Source organism: Schistocerca piceifrons, chromosome 1, assembly GCF_021461385.2.
Source record: "Schistocerca piceifrons isolate TAMUIC-IGC-003096 chromosome 1, iqSchPice1.1, whole genome shotgun sequence".
Classification (NCBI taxonomy): domain Eukaryota; kingdom Metazoa; phylum Arthropoda; class Insecta; order Orthoptera; family Acrididae; genus Schistocerca; species Schistocerca piceifrons.
Genome location: NC_060138.1, coordinates 501,126,231 through 501,140,854, shown reverse-complemented (window position 1 = coordinate 501,140,854; position 14,624 = coordinate 501,126,231). Strand labels below are relative to the sequence as shown.

General features: G+C 40.8%; 3 protein-coding genes across 4 annotated transcripts in view; 1 reads left to right on the top strand and 2 right to left on the bottom strand.

Moving 5' to 3' along the window:
* LOC124796374 (selenoprotein M-like) overlaps window positions 1-2,154 on the bottom strand; it is a 42,435-nt gene extending 40,281 nt beyond the window's left edge. Inside the window, exons 1-3 of the mRNA XM_047260539.1 lie at window positions 1,960-2,154; window positions 1,783-1,853; window positions 908-977 (exon numbers count right to left, since the gene is read on the bottom strand). Of these exons, the coding sequence (XP_047116495.1) occupies window positions 908-977; window positions 1,783-1,853; window positions 1,960-2,055 (237 nt within the window). The 5' untranslated portion in view covers window positions 2,056-2,154. The remainder of the gene's footprint in view (window positions 1-907; window positions 978-1,782; window positions 1,854-1,959) is intronic.
* LOC124796365 lies at window positions 984-1,772 on the bottom strand. Its single transcript, XM_047260527.1, has one exon. The coding sequence runs from the start codon at window positions 1,746-1,748 to the stop codon at window positions 1,032-1,034; it is 717 nt and encodes a 238-aa protein (XP_047116483.1). The 5' UTR covers window positions 1,749-1,772; the 3' UTR covers window positions 984-1,031.
* Window positions 2,147-14,624, top strand: part of LOC124796354 — a 73,295-nt gene continuing 60,817 nt past the window's right edge. For both annotated transcript variants that reach the window (XM_047260507.1, XM_047260515.1), the window contains exon 1: window positions 2,147-2,531. In XM_047260507.1, the coding sequence (XP_047116463.1) occupies window positions 2,302-2,531 (230 nt within the window). In that variant the 5' untranslated portion in view covers window positions 2,147-2,301. The remainder of the gene's footprint in view (window positions 2,532-14,624) is intronic.

Below are 14,624 nucleotides of genomic sequence, written 5' to 3'. Positions count from 1 at the left end.
ATTTTGTTGAAGTCATCCTGTATCCTTATACAGTCACTCAATGATGATACTTTCCCAAATACTACAGCGTTATCAGCAAATAGTTGCAGAATACTCTTCACTCTATACATCAGATAATTTATGTGTGCAGGGAGAGTCTTCACAGTGATCACTCAACATCTAACACCGTTCATGCCCTTTATGTAATACTCTACCAAGCATGATAGCATTACACATGAACAATGGCAATTAATGTACTCTGGTTGCCATTCTGCTGGTCTATGAGCATTGCAACTCTGACTGTTTTTACGTACCTGCCATTAAGTGGATGCATGTATGAAGTTACACCAAGATCTGACCATGTCTTCTGGGCACTTTCATCCTTTTTGTCAGGCTCTGTATGTAAATAATATTCATCAAAATACTCACCAGAGTCTCATACACAATCCAATGTAAGTTTCCCGAATTTACCCTGCAGCTTTAGCTTTTATGCCAAAAGGTGCATTAAATCTGGCGTGAAAATATAAACCTATGTCATTAAGTAAAGCTGTTGCCACAACCTTTCTATGGCATTCACGTTCATTAGCTTCACCACCTTTTAACCAAATAAGCACTTTCTGGCGTAATCTAGACATCAGGCTATGCTACAACTCAGCCGTCACCACAATCAAGATTTCCAGAAGAGAGTGGGGGAGGAGGCTCCAGTCAATACCACAATCATACTCTAACACTCGTTACACTACACTACACTAACGAGCAGTATTTGTTCACTGCTGAAACGACCAACGTGAAGTAAAAACATAATGCCACTGAGGTAATAAGTGGATTTTCAACAGGCGAAATTGGTAGGGGGTACCCACTGCAGCAACACGGCAACTTGTCAGTGTGAGATTTGCCAATTAATTAATGTAAGCATCATCACACTTACCTGATCAAATTTGTTTAGTAATATAAGCTCCGGCGATGCCCCCGGCACCGATTTGAAAGTCACATCTTCGCTGCAGGTACGTTAAGGAACTTAACTGTCTTCCAGTTTAGCGAAAATCAAAGGTTCAGTTGTTCCCAAAAGATTTATACAGATCGTACGTAGACGCCATGGCAAAGTTATCTCTCATTGCACACATAGGTGCAAGCGTTGCCTTACTTTTCCTTACAGTCCACACAGTTTGCACTTCAGTGTCCCTGGTGTACCGATTTTGACCTTCCCCCTTAGTTAAATAATCGTATAACTCATTGTCCTCTGCAATACGCTGCCCTTCCTCGAAATCTCTTTCTGCTACTGTGCTAGGTACATCCAAAAGAAAAAACGTCAGAGTTTCGCGCATACGAATTACTATTTTGTCTGGCAACGCAAGATCGGCCACTCGTTTATCTTCTGCATCTATCTTCTTTCCGTACAACATATCCACGGAATTAGCCTTTTGTTCGCAAGTCTGAAAATCTACTCTCCCATTCTCTGGCTGTTTCTGAGGCAATGCATACTCCACTGAATACGAATCGGTAGTTTCTTTCAGAGAAGGAGCTCTAGATACTAGAGTTCCAGCTTTTCGTCGCGAAATCACGTCATGAGATACGTCTGGTTGTATGTATTCACTGACAAATACGTCTTCAATATCAACAAATAATGGTTCCGGGGTAACATCTATACCGTCAATCAATATTCTAGGTCTGGATTTTGGAACTGAAATTACCGAACATTCACTACCGCTACCGGAGGAGGCTGTTAACGTACTTGAATAACGACGCCCTTTAGTTCTGAGCGAAAACATTTCAATCAATACTACAATTCTAACAAAAGGATACTACAGCGGAACATCTTCAAAGATGAACTTTTTGACATCTGGTAGTCTGTTCAGACGACATCCCTTACAGCTCTACAAAGAAGAACATGAAACTATAGTTAACGCTGAAAGTCATAAAATTTGGTTGAATTACCATTAAGTACCACATGTTCGACTAGTTACACATAATATCTCGTACTTCTATTCTTGCTTTGGCTACTTGCTGTTTTGCAGTATCTGCGTAAGACACACAGACGACAGACGCTAACAAACACACAGCAATTTGACATTTCATTGTAGGCGTACCTAGTACCTACAGTGCTACTTTCTTCGCAGACTTTAGCTTTGAGTGTACGTAGACAATGTTCAGGCCTTGTGCGGTCTAGCTTGTGCCCTTTCTTTTACGAAAGATGTTTGCAACAGCTCATACTGGCCCATGGGCTGTGTGTTCTTTGTTATTTAAAGGAAGGTCTTTGGGAAGTACTCGTGTTTATGTTTATTTTGTAATCTGTGCGATGTTGTGGTTATCTAGTGGAGAGTAATGGAAGCCGGTGGTTTTAGAGTCAGGCTCGATTTGTCTCAGTTCTTTAGTGACATCAAGAAGTTCTCCTGTGTTTATGTCGATCTCTCTCGTGACCGGCAAATAGCAGATGTGGTTGACAGAATTTCGGAAGTGTTCGGGATTGAGCGACCATTGTTTTTGTTGGACGAAAGATTTTATTTGCCAGAGTCTGAAAATGTTAATGTCCTGCGGAACAGTAACGTAGTGAAGTAAGCATTAATGAGCAACAAACCTGTCTAAAATTTAAGTGAAACAGATATTAAACAAGCGTCACCCTGGACACCAAATTGTACGACAGAACTGTTTGTGTGCTCTCGGAATGCGTATATCTCCTGTAACAACTAGTATAATATGTAGACTATTTCATAAACGTGTTGAAAGAGGTGCAGTAATGCAGCACATAGGTTTTAAATGTCTTAATCGCGTTCGTCGTGTTATATTTAAGCACATGCTCACATGCACCATTGAATTAGTCCTGAGAGCCTTCCAGAATTTAACGCAGATGTTTTTAAAATGGGTTATTCCACATCAAGTGCCCTAGGGGTCGCCACTCGACCATTTCAGATTCGGTTCAAAACTTTTACACATGTATGTGTTAGGTCACTGTGCAAAATTTTGGTTCAGTTCTTTCAGTGGTTCGAGAGCTAGGGCCACTTGAGTGGACCTATACCGAATCATAAAGTGCACGGGGTGAATAATTTGGCCAACTTTGGTATAGCTTTGTGCATCTGTTGTGACATCTAGCACCTTGGATTTTTGTACACTAGTACAACTTTTAGTGCTGAATGGAGCTATAGCACTCAAATTCCTCAAAAATTACTATACCATATGTTACTTGGTCTGAAAGTGCTTTGTAAAATTTATGGTGAAGTATATAAGTCATACTTTAAGCAACTTTTATTTTAAGGGAAAATCAGCCGTGACTGTGATTTTTGAGCTGCTAGCCAACAACCAGCTGCTCACTATACTACACAAGCATTCACATTTATGAGTATATAGTTCTGATTTTATTGATCCTTGTCTGAAGTGTCAAACAGAAAATTTACAGAATTTTTCAGGACCAGCTTTTTATATGGCTACCCTACCATCTTTGATCTTCTTTTAACTGACACCATTGGAAAGAGCTCATTTTTTGCTACAAGGAACATTAAAAAGCGAATGGTAATTTTACATATAAGGTTTCTAAAGTAGCTTCAAAGATACCTTTGCTTTTGCGCATACCGCATGCTTGACAGAATAGCTTTAATGAATGACATAGAAAAATGAGCAAATAAACAACATTGTTGTGAATGTAACAAAGCAATGAGTTCACAAAATGAACCAAGTATAATACATTTGTTGCCGGAGTTCATGAAACCATTATCATGACTCTAAAATTCTCTGCAATGCTCTTCAGCACATCTAATTGCGTAAGTGTATTTCCAACCCATGGAATTTGCACTTTGAACTGACAAAATGCTGATTATCTGCTGCTCTGGGATCCAGCAGGTGTCCTTCCTTAGGGGCAATGAAACAAATTAGTTGGACCATGTGGATGCATGAAACTGATGAAGACATCTTGTTCTTCCAATGATGTGTCACAGATGTTTCCAATCCACCATTTGCTGTCATAAATGCAGGCTGTGTATTGCCCAGATTGGATGCTGTCAATTGGAACACTCATGAAGTATACTGATTGATCAACACTTGCAATAAATGACACTGTGTCATTGGAAACTCTGCTGATTTGTAACAGTTTTTCATCGATTGGTCTGAAGCAGTGGTTTTCTCTGGTCCCTGCAATCATGTAACCTTTTTCAAATCTCCTTTCTTGAAAAGGTCTTGCAGCATCAATTTGATCCTTTTTGATGAAAAGAAATTTGATTCTGTTAACTTGTTCGTCACAAAATCTGAGTAGATCACTTGGTGTTAGAATTTGATCTGAAGTTGGCCGTTCGAGAGTTGCTCTTGCTGCTAATCACTTTGTTGTCCCCCAAATACCATCACATGGAGACTTTCCATGGTTTGTGGTGAAGAAGTTCCATTCTGCACTGATGCAGAAGCTAAGAGACTCGATCTTTCCAGTCAAGGCCTTGTAATAAATAACAAAGGGATGTAATGTGGCCTGACTATTTTCCTAAAGGAAGCCTTATACAGCGTCCTGTGCAATAAATGAATAATTTTCTCCAAAATCCATCAGAAAAACCAACTTTCCACATTCTAGATTTTCTTTGTTTTCTTGTCACAATTTTGGTCACAATGTTTTGAATAAATTCTTCAATCGTTGACTGCTTTGTCTCCTGGGTATCTTGGTCAGCGTGTATCCATTCCTTGTATTAAATTGCTTCATCAGTGTTGTTCTCGTTAAATGCAGCTTCTACAAATCTTTCCAAGACTTCTAATCCAGGGCATTGGTCACGTCGTCAGAGCATGTAATCTTTTGAATCCATATTGCAAACCGTTTTGGCTAACAAACTCTTGTAGTCATCCTTAATTGGAGTTGCTGCTAGCATCAACTTGACATTTTGATGAGCTGTACAAACACAAACTGAGTGTGTTCCTGCTGAACCAACTATGATGCACCACTTTGTCCGGAGCTCACAAAGTTTGGAAAAGCCAACTTTTGGTAAATTTTGTCTGCAGTATTCTTGATAAAGAATAAAGTATTCTTGACTTGAAAAAGTAATAGAGGAGAATCTCGGTGAGGAGCAGTTTGGCTTTAGACGGAATACAGGCACCAGAGATGCAATAGGGCTCCTACAAATCTTGGGAGAAAGGTTTATTGAAAAAGGAAGAGACCTATATATGTGCTTCATCGATTTAGAAAAGGCATTTGACAATGTGGTTTGGGACAAGCTGGCGACTATTATGAGGGAAAAGAGAGTGGACTGGAAAACCAGAAGACTTATAAACTCATTATACCTTAATCAAAAAGTTTCAGTTAAAGTGAGAGGAGAAAGTACAAACTGGATCAGACTAGGGAAAGGAGTAAGACAAGGATGCTGTTTATCACCTACTCTTTTCAACCTGTACTTGGAAAATATGATTGACCAATGCTCATTAGATGACTAAGGAGTAGAAATTGGAGGAAGAAGAGTAGGGTGCTTGAGATTTGCTGATGACATGGTCCTTCTAGCCACAGGGGAAAAAGAATTACAGGATTTGGTGGACACCATTGCAACTAACGGAAAAAATATGGAATGAAAATTAACACAAATAAAACAAAAGTATTGGCAATAGGAGGAAATAAGGAAATAAAAATTGTGCTGAATGGAGAAACACTAGAACATGTGCAAAATTTTAAGTATCTTGGAAGCAGAATAGACACCGACTGGAAGTGCACCACAGAAATTAAAACAAGGATAGCAATGGAAAAAGAGGCGTTTTATAAGAAAAGGAGAATCTTCTGCAACGGTCTGGACAGAGAACTCAGAAAGAGACTCATAAAATGTCTTGTATGGAGTGTTGTTCTATATGGCGCTGAAACATGGACTATGAGGAAAAAAGACAGAGAAAGGCTGGAGGCTTTTGAGATCTGGACATGGCGGAAGATGGAAAGAATAAGTTGGATGGACAGAGTAAAAAATGAAGAGGTACTGAGAAGAGTGGGAGAGAAAAGACAGTTACTAGATGTATTAAAGAGAAGAAAAAGAAATTGGATTGGGCATATATTAAGAAAGAATGACTGACTGATAAAAACAGTTTTAGAAGGTTATGTAGAAGGGAAAAGGAAGCGAGGAAGGAAGAGATTCCAGATACTGGATGACATGATGGACGGTACAACATACAGCAGCCTTAAGAAGGAAGCAATGGATCGCAGAAAATGGAGAGGCAAAGGACCTGCTAATATAGCAGATAACTGATGATGATGATTCTTGATAGGCTTCTTTCAAGCTACAAAGCAGCAGACATTTCTGCATATGAACTTTTGGACCAGCTGGTGTCCTTATGCCAACAAAGTCCTTTTTTGCAGGGCAGATTCGGCTGACTTCATCACTGTCATAGAATTTTGCTACACTTTCCTTAATATCTCTTGCAAAGCGTTTTCTTGCTTTGTATCTGGTTTCGCTACTATGCCTTCCCCTGCTAGGGGCCAAAATTAAAATCTGAATTTTCTCAGAAGTTGACCTGGTTGCGATTCTGTGACATCATCTGCTCTAAGCCCACCAATTTCAGCAATTTTGGTAGCCATAATCATTTGAACTTGCCTTATCTTTCATTTTGCATATCCACTAGAATCCCAGTTTGAAACACACTGAAATTTTAGTGGTGACGCACCAGTTGCTGTCAAACTAGAGTTCAAGCTGTCTGAAGCAACTGTAGGCTCTGATGATGGCAATGGCTTGGCCTTTTTTGCATTGATATCAACAAGCATAGCAAAGCCTCTGTCCAGGCTTAACATCACCTGTTGTAAGTTGTTCCAAACAGTCGGCTGTTGCAACATCAACAGGACGCAGACCTTTGTTGAACACTATTGTTCTTTTAAAATAGACTGTAGCATGATTTCTGCAGATATTTAAACCTAGTCAACAGTTCTGATTCATGATGTCTTAACATCCAACTCAACGATCAGCAAATTCCAATCCTCCTCAGAGAGGTCACTAATTGACTTCAGAAGGCATTTGTCCTTGGTGAACTTAGTTAAATGACACACAGACTTGTTGATTTGTCCAATGGTCCATATTTCCATTGTTTGAAGCCATAACAAGTTGTAACTTCAGCAATCATTCAATAGTGTATTGAAGGATTCAACCAAACTGCAATGTAAACATTCACAGGTAATAACTACAAATGATTGACAATTTGCATACAAACATGAATGCTACCCAAATCAAATTACATCTTATATATTGTGAATGTATAAAGTGAGGATACAGGAGAACATTACAGAAAATTCCGGAAGTTTCTAGTGCCTTGTTATGAAACTGTTGTAGGCTACCGGCATATAAGTTTCTTAAATCCATGCAAATTATCTCAGTTTCTTTGTTAGATGTTCAGTAGTCATTTGCTCCATATGTGCGTTTTCAAAGAATATTTTTATAAAACAGTCATACCTGCATATCAAATATCCAAAATTTCTTGAACCCATGCCCTGTTATAAAATAGTCATACCAGCAAATCAAATTTCCAGAAGTTTCCGGAATCCATGCCCTGTGTTATAAAACAGCATCTTAATTTACAGAAGTTTCTGCAACCCATGCCCTGTGTTATAAAAGTCATACCTGCATATTTAATTTCCAGAAATTTCTGGACCAATATATGAAACAGTTGCTCCTGCACATCAGAGGAACAGAAGTATCATGCTGCAAATAATTTCTGCCAGCAAATCACATCACAAGTGCCTTGACATTCTCCAGCACAACAGCTGCCAACACAGTAATACATGTGGTGACCGTAACAGCTTAGGTTTCTTTTAATCTATTTTAAATGCCTTATATGGAAAATTACCATTCTACTTTTTCAAGTCCCTTTTAGCAACAGTGTGTTCTTTGCAGTGGTGTCAATAGAAAGGTTCTTTGCAGTGGTGTCAAAAGAAAGAAGATCAGAGTTGATAACAATATAGAAAACTGATCCTGAAATTGCTAGAAATTTGCAATTTTCAATTTGACCCTTGATACAAGGGTCAATAAAATCATAACTATTTACTAATAAATGTTAATACTGGTGTAGTATAGTGAGCACCTGGTTGTTGACTAGCAGTCCAAAAATCCAGGTTCCAGCTGACTTTCCCTTATAGTAAAGGATGATTAAAGTAGGGCTTGAATCTTTCATAATAAATTGTACAAGGCACTTTCAGACCAAGTGGCATAATGGGTAGTCATTTCTAAGGAATCTGAATGTTTTAGCTGCATTCAGCAACAAAAGTTGTACTAGGATACAAAAATTCGGAGTGATAGATATCACAGAAGATGCACAAAGTTAACTGATTCTTCACGCCGTGTGCTTTGTGAACCACTATAACAATTGAGCCAAAATTTTGCACATTGACCTAACACATACATACGTATACAAAAACAAGTTTTGAACCAAATCTGAGATGATCGAGTGGGGACTATTTTTTATTCTAGGACAATTAACATGGAATGTCCCGAATGGGAGAACAGTAGTCACATCATGAAATGCCAGCTCTTGACATTTAATTTACTGCTACCACGTGGTAGTTTGTGGTTATTAGCTTTTTATGTCATGACTGAAGACATTGTGCTGTGAAAGAAGTATTTGCTGTCCAGCCCACAGTAATTCCATATGCCAAAAAATGGACTGAACTACTGTATATTTTTCATACTGTCTTTACCCTCGCCCCACTTCCACCCCCTCCATTATCTCGGTTTCTTTGTTAGATGTTAAGTAGTCATTTGCTTCATATGTGCGTTTTCAAAGAACATTCTGCCTTAAATTTAATTGTAATGAACATATAATTGTTCTTAGTACTACTTATGTAGCTATTGATAAGATTCATCTACAGAATAGAATGTGTGTTGTTGTGCAGAAGAAATAATTTTAGCACAATTTAAAATTTACTTTGCTACCTATTTGACATTTTATGTTGTAGGGCACACGAACAAAGAATTTTGTGACAGCATATTGAACTCCTTTCTGAACTACTGACAACTTTGGTTGGTGAATAATAAAGATAATTTTTTCTTCTAATGTTGTAGTTCTGGACATCACTATTCTCTTAAAAGTGCAATGGATTATTTATCATGAATTCCATTCGCAGTTATTGTTATTGTGGAGAACGATTTAAAATGTGTAACTTTATCTAAGAGGCATCTGCAAGATCACTACGCTTGCACACACATTAGGCATTTTCTTACCGCCTCCATTTGGCTAATGAATAATTTCTTCCTAAACAGTGTGTTAACCCAGAAATGTATGCCATAAGACTTTAAAAAGTGGAAATATACAAAAAAATTAAGGTACTAGCAATATTATGAGAAGGATAGGTCGCTACTTAACCATGGAGAAGAAATGTTGAGTCACAAACAGACACAAAGAAAGATGATGAAACTTACCAAACAAAAGCGCTGGCAGGTCGATAGACACACAAACAAACACAAACATACACACAAAATTCTAGCTTTCGCAACCAATGGTTGCCTCGTCAGGAAAGAGGGAAGGAGAAGGAAAGACAAAAGGATATGGGTTTTAAGGGAGAGGGTAAGGAGTCATTCCAATCCCGGGAGCGGAAAGACTTACCTTAGGGGGGAAAAAGGACAGGTATACACTCGCACACACACACACATATCCATCCACACATACACAGACACAAGCAGACATTTGTGTATTCATATACAGGGTGATTCAAAAATATATATATAGGGTGTTACAAAAAGGTACGGCCAAACTTCATTCCTCATACACAAGGAAAGAAAATATGTTATGTGGACATGTGTCCGGAAATGCTTACTTTCCATGTTAGAGCTCATTTTATTACTTCTCTTCAAATCACATTAATCATGGAATGGAAACACACAGCAACGGAACGTACCAGCGTGACTTCAAACACTTTGTTACAGGACATGTTCAAAATGTCCTCCGTTAGCAAGGATACATGCATCCACCCTCCATCGCATGGAATCCCTGATGCGCTGATGCAGCCCTGGAGAATGGCGTATTGTATCACAGCCGTCCACAATACGAGCACGAAGAGTCTCTACATTTGGTACTGGGGTTGCGTAGACAAGAGAGTGTATACCTGTCCTTTTTTCCCCCTAAGGTAAGTCTTTCCGCTCCCAGGATTGGAATGACTCCTTACCCTCTCCCTTAAAACCCACATCCTTTCGTCTTTCCCTCTCCTTCCCTCTTTCCTGACGAAGCAACCGTTGGTTGCGAAAGCTTGAAATTCTGTGTGTGTGTGTTTTTTATTGCGCTTTCCCTTTTGGTAAGTCATGGAATCTTTGTTTTTAATCGGTAAAGTGCTGGTAGACAGACACAATAAAACACACACACACACACACACACACAATTTCATATATATGGTTATAATAGAGGGAAACATTCTACGTAGGAAAAATATATCTAAAAACAAAGATGTAGTGACTTACCAAATGAAAGTGCTGGCAGGTCGACAGACACACAAACAAACACAAACATACACACAAAATTCAAGCTTTCACAACAAACTGTTGCCTCATCAGGAAAGAGGGAAGGAGAGGGAAAGACGAAAGGATGTGGGTTTTAAGGGAGAGGGTAAGGAGTCATTCCAATCCCGGGAGCGGAAAGACTTACCTTAGGGGGAAAAAAGGACGGGTATACACTCGCACACACACACACACACACATATACAGACACAAGCAGATATATGTGTGGATGGATATGTGTGTGTGTGCGAGTGTATACCCGTCTTTTTTTCCCCCTAAGGTAAGTCTTTCCGCTCCCGGGATTGGAATGACTCCTTACCCTCTCCCTTAAAACCCACATCCTTTCGTCTTTCCCTCTCCTTCCCTCTTTCCTGATGAGGCAACAGTTTGTTGTGAAAGCTTGAATTTTGTGTGTATGTTTGTGTTTGTTTGTGTGTCTGTCGACCTGCCAGCACTTTCATTTGGTAAGTCACTACATCTTTGTTTTTAGATATATTTTTCCGCTCCCGGGATTGGAATGACTCCTTACCCTCTCCCTTAAAACCCACATCCTTTCGTCTTTCCCTCTCCTTCCCTCTTTCCTGATGAAGCAACCGTTGGTTGCAAAAGCTTGAATTTTGTGTGTATGTTTGGGTTTCTTTGTGTGTCTATCGACCTGCCAGCACTTTCGTTTGGTAAGTCACATCATCTTTGTGTGTATAAAAACAAAGATGAAGTGACTTACCATACGAAAGCGCTGGCAGGTCGATAGAAACACAAACAGACACATACATACAGAAAATTCTAGCTTTCGCAACCAATGGTTGCTTCGTCAGGAAAGAGGGAAGGAGAGGGAAAGACGAAAGGATGCAGGTTTTAAGGGAGAGGGTAAGGAGTCATTCCAATCCTGGGAGCGGAAAGACTTAACTTAGGGGGAAAAAGGACAGGTATACACTCGCGCACACACACACATATCCATCCGCACATACACAGACACAAGCAGACATTTGTAAAGGCAAAGAGTTTGGGCAGAGATGTCAGTCGAGGCGGAAGTAAAGAGGCAAAGATGTTGTTGAAAGACAGGTGAGGTATGAGCGGCGGCAACTTGAAATTAGCAGAGGTTGAGGCCTGGCGGATAACGAGAAGAGAGGATATACTGAAGGGCAAGTTCCCATCTTCGGAGTTCTGACAAGTTGGTATTAGTGAGAAGTATCCAGATAACCAGGACAGTGTAACACTGTGCCAAGATGTGCTGGCCGTGCACCAAGGCATGTTTAGCCACAGGGTGATCCTCATTACCAACAAACACTGTCTGCCTGTGTCCATTCATGCGAATGGACAGTTTGTTGCTGGTCATTCCCACATAGAAAGCTTCACAGTGTGGGCAGGTCAGTTGGTAAATCACGTGGGTGCTTTCACACGTGGCTCTGCCTTTGATCGTGTACACCTTCCGGGTTACAGGACTGGAGTAGGTGGTGGTGGGAGGGTGCATTGGACAGGTTTTACACCGGGGGCGATTACAAGGGTAGGAGCCAGAGGGTAAGGAAGGTGGTTTGGGGATTTCATAGGGGTGAACTAAGAGGTTACGAAGGTTAGGTGGAAGGCGGAAAGACGCTCTTGGTGGAGTGGGGAGGATTTCATGAAGGATGGATCTCATTTCAGGGCAGGATTTGAGGAAGTCATATCCCTGCTGGAGAGCCACATTCAGAGTCTGATCCAGTCCTGGAAAGTATCCTGTCACAAGTGGGGCACTTTTGTGGTTCTTCTGTGGGAGTTTCTGGGTTTGAGGGGATGAGGAAGTGGCTCTGGTTATTTGCTTCTGTACCAGGTCGGGAGGGTAGTTGCGGGATGTGAAAGCTGTTTTCAGGTTGTTGGTGTAATGGTTCAGGGATTCCGGACTGGAGCAGATTCGTTTGCCACGAAGACCTAGGCTGTAGGGAAGGGACCGTTTGATGTGGAATGGGTGGCAGCTGTCATAATGGAGGTACTGTTGCTTGTTGGTGGGTTTGATGTGGACGGACGTGTGAAGCTGGCCATTGGACAGATGGAGGTCAACATCAAGGAAAGTGGCATGGGATTTGGAGTAGGACCAGGTGAATCTGATGGAACCAAAGGAGTTGAGGTTGGAGAGGAAATTCTGGAGTTCTTCTTCACTGTGAGTCCAGGTCATGAAAATGTCATCAATAAATCTGTACCAAACTTTGGGTTGGCAGGCCTGGGTAACCAAGAAGGCTTCCTCTAAGCGACCCATGAATAGGTTGGCGTACGAGGGGGCCATCCTGGTACCCATGGCTGTTCCCTTTAATTGTTGGTATGTCTGGCCTTCAAAAGTGAAAAAGTTGTGGGTCAGGATGAAACTGGCTAAGGTAATGAGGAAAGAGGTTTTAGGTAGGGTGGCAGGTGATCAGCGTGAAAGGAAGTGCTCCATCGCAGCGAGGCCCTGGACGAAATGAGCTCTAGCATGGAAATTATATATGGTTATAATAGAGGGAAACATTCCACGTAGGAAAAATATATCTATGTCTGCTTGTGTCTGTATATGTGTGGATGGATGTGTGTGTGTGTGTGCGAGTGTATACCCGTCCTTTTTTCCCCCTAAGGTAGGTCTTTCTGCTCCCGGGATTGGAATGACTCCTTACCCTCTCCCTTAAAACCCACATCCTTTCGTCTTTCCCTCTCCTTCCCTCTTTCCTGATGAGGCAACAATTTGTTGCGAAAGCTTGAATTTTGTGTGTATGTTTGTGTTTGTTTGTGTGTCTGTCGACCTGCCAGCACTTTCATTTGGTAAGTCACATCATCTTTGTTTTAGATATATATATGTGCTGTAGTTATTGTTTGCCAATTACTAGGTAAAGGTGTGTGTCTGCATCAGTCCCTTTATAATATGTAATGGACTCATATTCAGGAGGACGACAGTTCAAACCCACTTTTGGCCATCTTTGTCTAGGTTTTCCATGATTTCCCTAAATCGCTTCAGGCAAATGCTGGGTTGGTTAATTTGAAAGGGCATGGCTGTCTTCATTCTCAAAGCCAATGGGATCGATGACCTTGCTATTTGGTCCCCTCCCCAAAATGAACCAACCAATCTGTAAATTATCGTATAGCCCATATACTGCTCATCTACAGAAATTTGTTCAGTCTGATTGATGGTATTACCATCTGGAGAAGCACAGGTCCCTTTGTGTATCCGTTTATGAGGAAGGTCGTCAAGCTCACAACAAGGTTCTGCTTCAGGTTTTGTGTGTTGTATACATTTTCTCGATTGCTGGCCTACATGTGTCTTTCTGTCCTGCTACAATTTTGGCAGCTTCTGGTCCATATAGAATTCTAATATTCCGTTTGCCAACGCCTAAATCAAAACATCGTATTCTGAGACACACTTGTAAGGTTTTTGACATTGGTAAATCTCTCCTGTCCATGTTATGGGTGCTGCACAGCATTAGCCCAGTAGTGAGTGTGCCACTTTTCTGCTTCTGGGATTTGTCGTCAGGGCATTCTCCCCTAGGAGAATAGGTTTCACTATGCCCCAAGATTTCCTGTTGCCATATGGAATAGAAAAATACAGGATGGTAAGGAATGGAAAAATAGGGAAGGCGGGCTGTCGTGAAGCACACTTTGTCTGACTCCTCCGCAGAGACCTTTTCAGTTAGGTTTGACTTGCCAGTAGCTACACTATCACCAATAGAGCTCTCTGCTTCATTGAAGAGCACAAACTCCGGCCTCCATAAACAGTGCTACAATATGGCAGTGCCCCTGGGAGAGAAAACGTCACCCTTAACTACAGAAATTACAGCAAAAAGCAGTGCCATGAGAATTCCATCCAGTGTCAGTTGCCAGAGACAACACCTATCCTATTCACTGACTATCTCCAAAAAAAGTGAAAAATCTACTAATCCAAGACCCTTGTCTGCCTGACATATTTTGGGCCGAGGAGGAAGTGTAAATGTCTTCATCCTGTTACTTTGCGTGCCACTGTCTTGAAGATTTCTCCAGATAACTCTTTAACTTCCACCAACAACCTTCACAGCAATGTGGGTATGTTTGCCCCCTTGAGGAGAGAATGCCACCCTTTCCTTCTCCATCAGTTCCAAAACCCTGACCATCAATCTTGACCATAGAAGGAGGTCCTTCATCTGGACCATGCAAAAAAAAGTGCCCTCTTGTGAACCCTTTTCCAGGAATACCATAAACCAGTGTCCTTTGTTCAGCCAGTACTGACAGAGCCATGGACAACAGAAAGTAAGGGCTTGTGTTTTCCTT